Source organism: Apaloderma vittatum, unplaced genomic scaffold, assembly GCF_000703405.1.
Source record: "Apaloderma vittatum isolate BGI_N311 unplaced genomic scaffold, ASM70340v1 scaffold22440, whole genome shotgun sequence".
NCBI lineage: Eukaryota > Metazoa > Chordata > Aves > Trogoniformes > Trogonidae > Apaloderma > Apaloderma vittatum.
Window position 1 is genome coordinate 34,412 of NW_009696604.1, and position 2,121 is coordinate 36,532.

Consider the following 2,121-nt stretch of genomic DNA (forward strand, 5'->3'; position numbering starts at 1 on the left):
TGGTACTTCAGGTTATGCTGTGCTGCCTAATAATGTGATTTACATTTATACATACAGATCAGAAGTACAATTAATTAACTAGGTCAGATGGCAAATTGACTGGTTAAAATACACAAATACATATAAACTGTTAAAGACACATACGGACTTCATAGTAAGTCACTGGGTTTTTACCTGCAGGACTAGCCTGCTTTCATCATAGCGGGTCAGTTTTGTAGACAGTTGACCAACATAAGGACCAAACTGTGTCCTCTTCTGTATTACTTTCTTTGCAAACACTCCAAGGACTGTGAATAGAAAAAGATCAGTCTCATATTAATACAGACGTCACAAACTACTTCTTAGATATTTACAGTTGTGAAAGCAGAGATAAAACACAATAGTGCAAAACACATTTAATACTACTTCTAGACAAATAACCCAGGTAAATAATTCTAACAGGAAGAACCTAAGAAGAATGTAAGTATGTTCAGCGATTTTTAAAAATGAGTATTATGTTGAATACAAAGGTGCCTAAAATCCATGACAGGATATTAAACTGAGTATGCAACATACATGTGTTGATACTTTTCAATCTACAAACTTATGTTATAGCGCTCTGCTTGCTGGCATAATTTAGGAGTTTGTTCTCCCCAAATATAAGTGGAGAGAATCTATAAAAACACAACATTAGCCATCTTAATCGTACTAGACATTCCCCTGCCTAATACCAATGGTGTGGCACAATCAGCATCTTGGCATTCTCCTCTTGACATGCAATCTAGGCAGGACTAATTTTACACAGGTAGCTCCGGAAAATTCGCATGCTAAGGATGTTGCTCCCTAGTTCAAGTTTGGACGTTCAAATTGCCCTGTCCTCAGACGAAAACAAGTGTCTTTCTGTAATATGAACTGAAGATGCTGCAAAAGGTAAATAACCCCTTGTGTTCTTTTGAGTTTGCAGGGGGTGCATGACGGGTGTTATTTACCATTTTGTGTCTGACCTCATATTGAATACTCTTTCCTGTTTTGCATGCTTGGGGAAGAGAAAAAAAAAATCAAAAGCAATAGTGCGTGACTGTTACTATTAGATACAAATTCAACATTCATTAAACTTGCATTGACTGAACAGAGCTAACAAATCGCTCACAGCTAAATGTCACATCAGCTCTGGCTTATGTCCTGCCGTCAGTTTATGCACTGAAGTTACTACAAATCAGTCATAAAAACCAGTAGCTGAATGTGAGCTTTAGCTGTGCTCAGCTGAAAACAGTCTTCATACTGTTAATACCCAATGACTATGCTTCAAGTTACTCATGAAAAAAAGCCAGTGTTAGTACTTTTGCCTCCTCCTGTTTCTCAAATGTGGGAAAAAAATGTGTCCTTGCAACTAAAGGGATAGATGAGAATGCAGCTTGTGCTCCCAATCCCTCCTAACATTCTGTGAATCTGTGAATAAAATACTTACTCTGCTGGTTTCCAGCTCGCAGCTCCAACACTCGCAAAGTGAGGTAATGAGGTAGGGTGAGACGGGCTCGGCTAGGAATAACCCTATCTTTAGCCCTGATGAGTGGTCCGTGGAGTTTGCATTCTCCTATAAGGCTTTTACCGCAATCCTCACACCCTGCAAATCCAGAAAAGGGAACCTGTTACTAAAAATGACATACTGCTCTCCAATTTAGTCTCCTCTAATTTTGTCAGCTTGAAAACACATCTTGAATTACCAATGCTTTTCTTCACACCACTGTTCAACATTAGGTAGCAAAAAGATTATCTGCAAGCCAAAACTGAACTAGGAAGGTTTTAAATAACACCACCAGTCTATGCATTCTCTCCTGTGCAAACCGGCGGGCCCTCACCTCTGAAGATTTATACACGTGTTCATTTGGAGGTGTTGCAAACTGAGCCTCTGAAGACCAGGATGGCAGCAAAGGTTGGGCTTGCAGTGTGCACACCCATAAATCAAGGTGCTTATATGGAAATAAGAAGGCCATAGTTGCTAGTAATAACCAATATAATGTGCAGAAACCACAGAGTACAAGAGAGATCACTGTGTCTTTGTGAGCCTACACAGACAGCTCTCAGTAGAAGAGGAGACCCTCGGTGCACCATGAAAAATGAGTATGATGGGTCTTACAGTCA

The 2,121-nt window shown here is 39.7% G+C and overlaps 1 protein-coding gene across 1 annotated transcript in view; it reads right to left on the reverse strand.

Moving 5' to 3' along the window:
* The window catches only part of PLAGL1 (pleiomorphic adenoma gene-like 1), a gene marked incomplete at its 5' end in the record, with an annotated part of 22,305 nt that extends 20,702 nt beyond the window's left edge, over positions 1 to 1,603 (reverse strand). The window contains 2 exons of the mRNA XM_009875647.1: positions 175 to 287; positions 1,448 to 1,603. Of these exons, the coding sequence (XP_009873949.1) occupies positions 175 to 287; positions 1,448 to 1,603 (269 nt within the window). The remainder of the gene's footprint in view (positions 1 to 174; positions 288 to 1,447) is intronic.
* Positions 1,604 to 2,121: the final 518 nt, after the last annotated feature.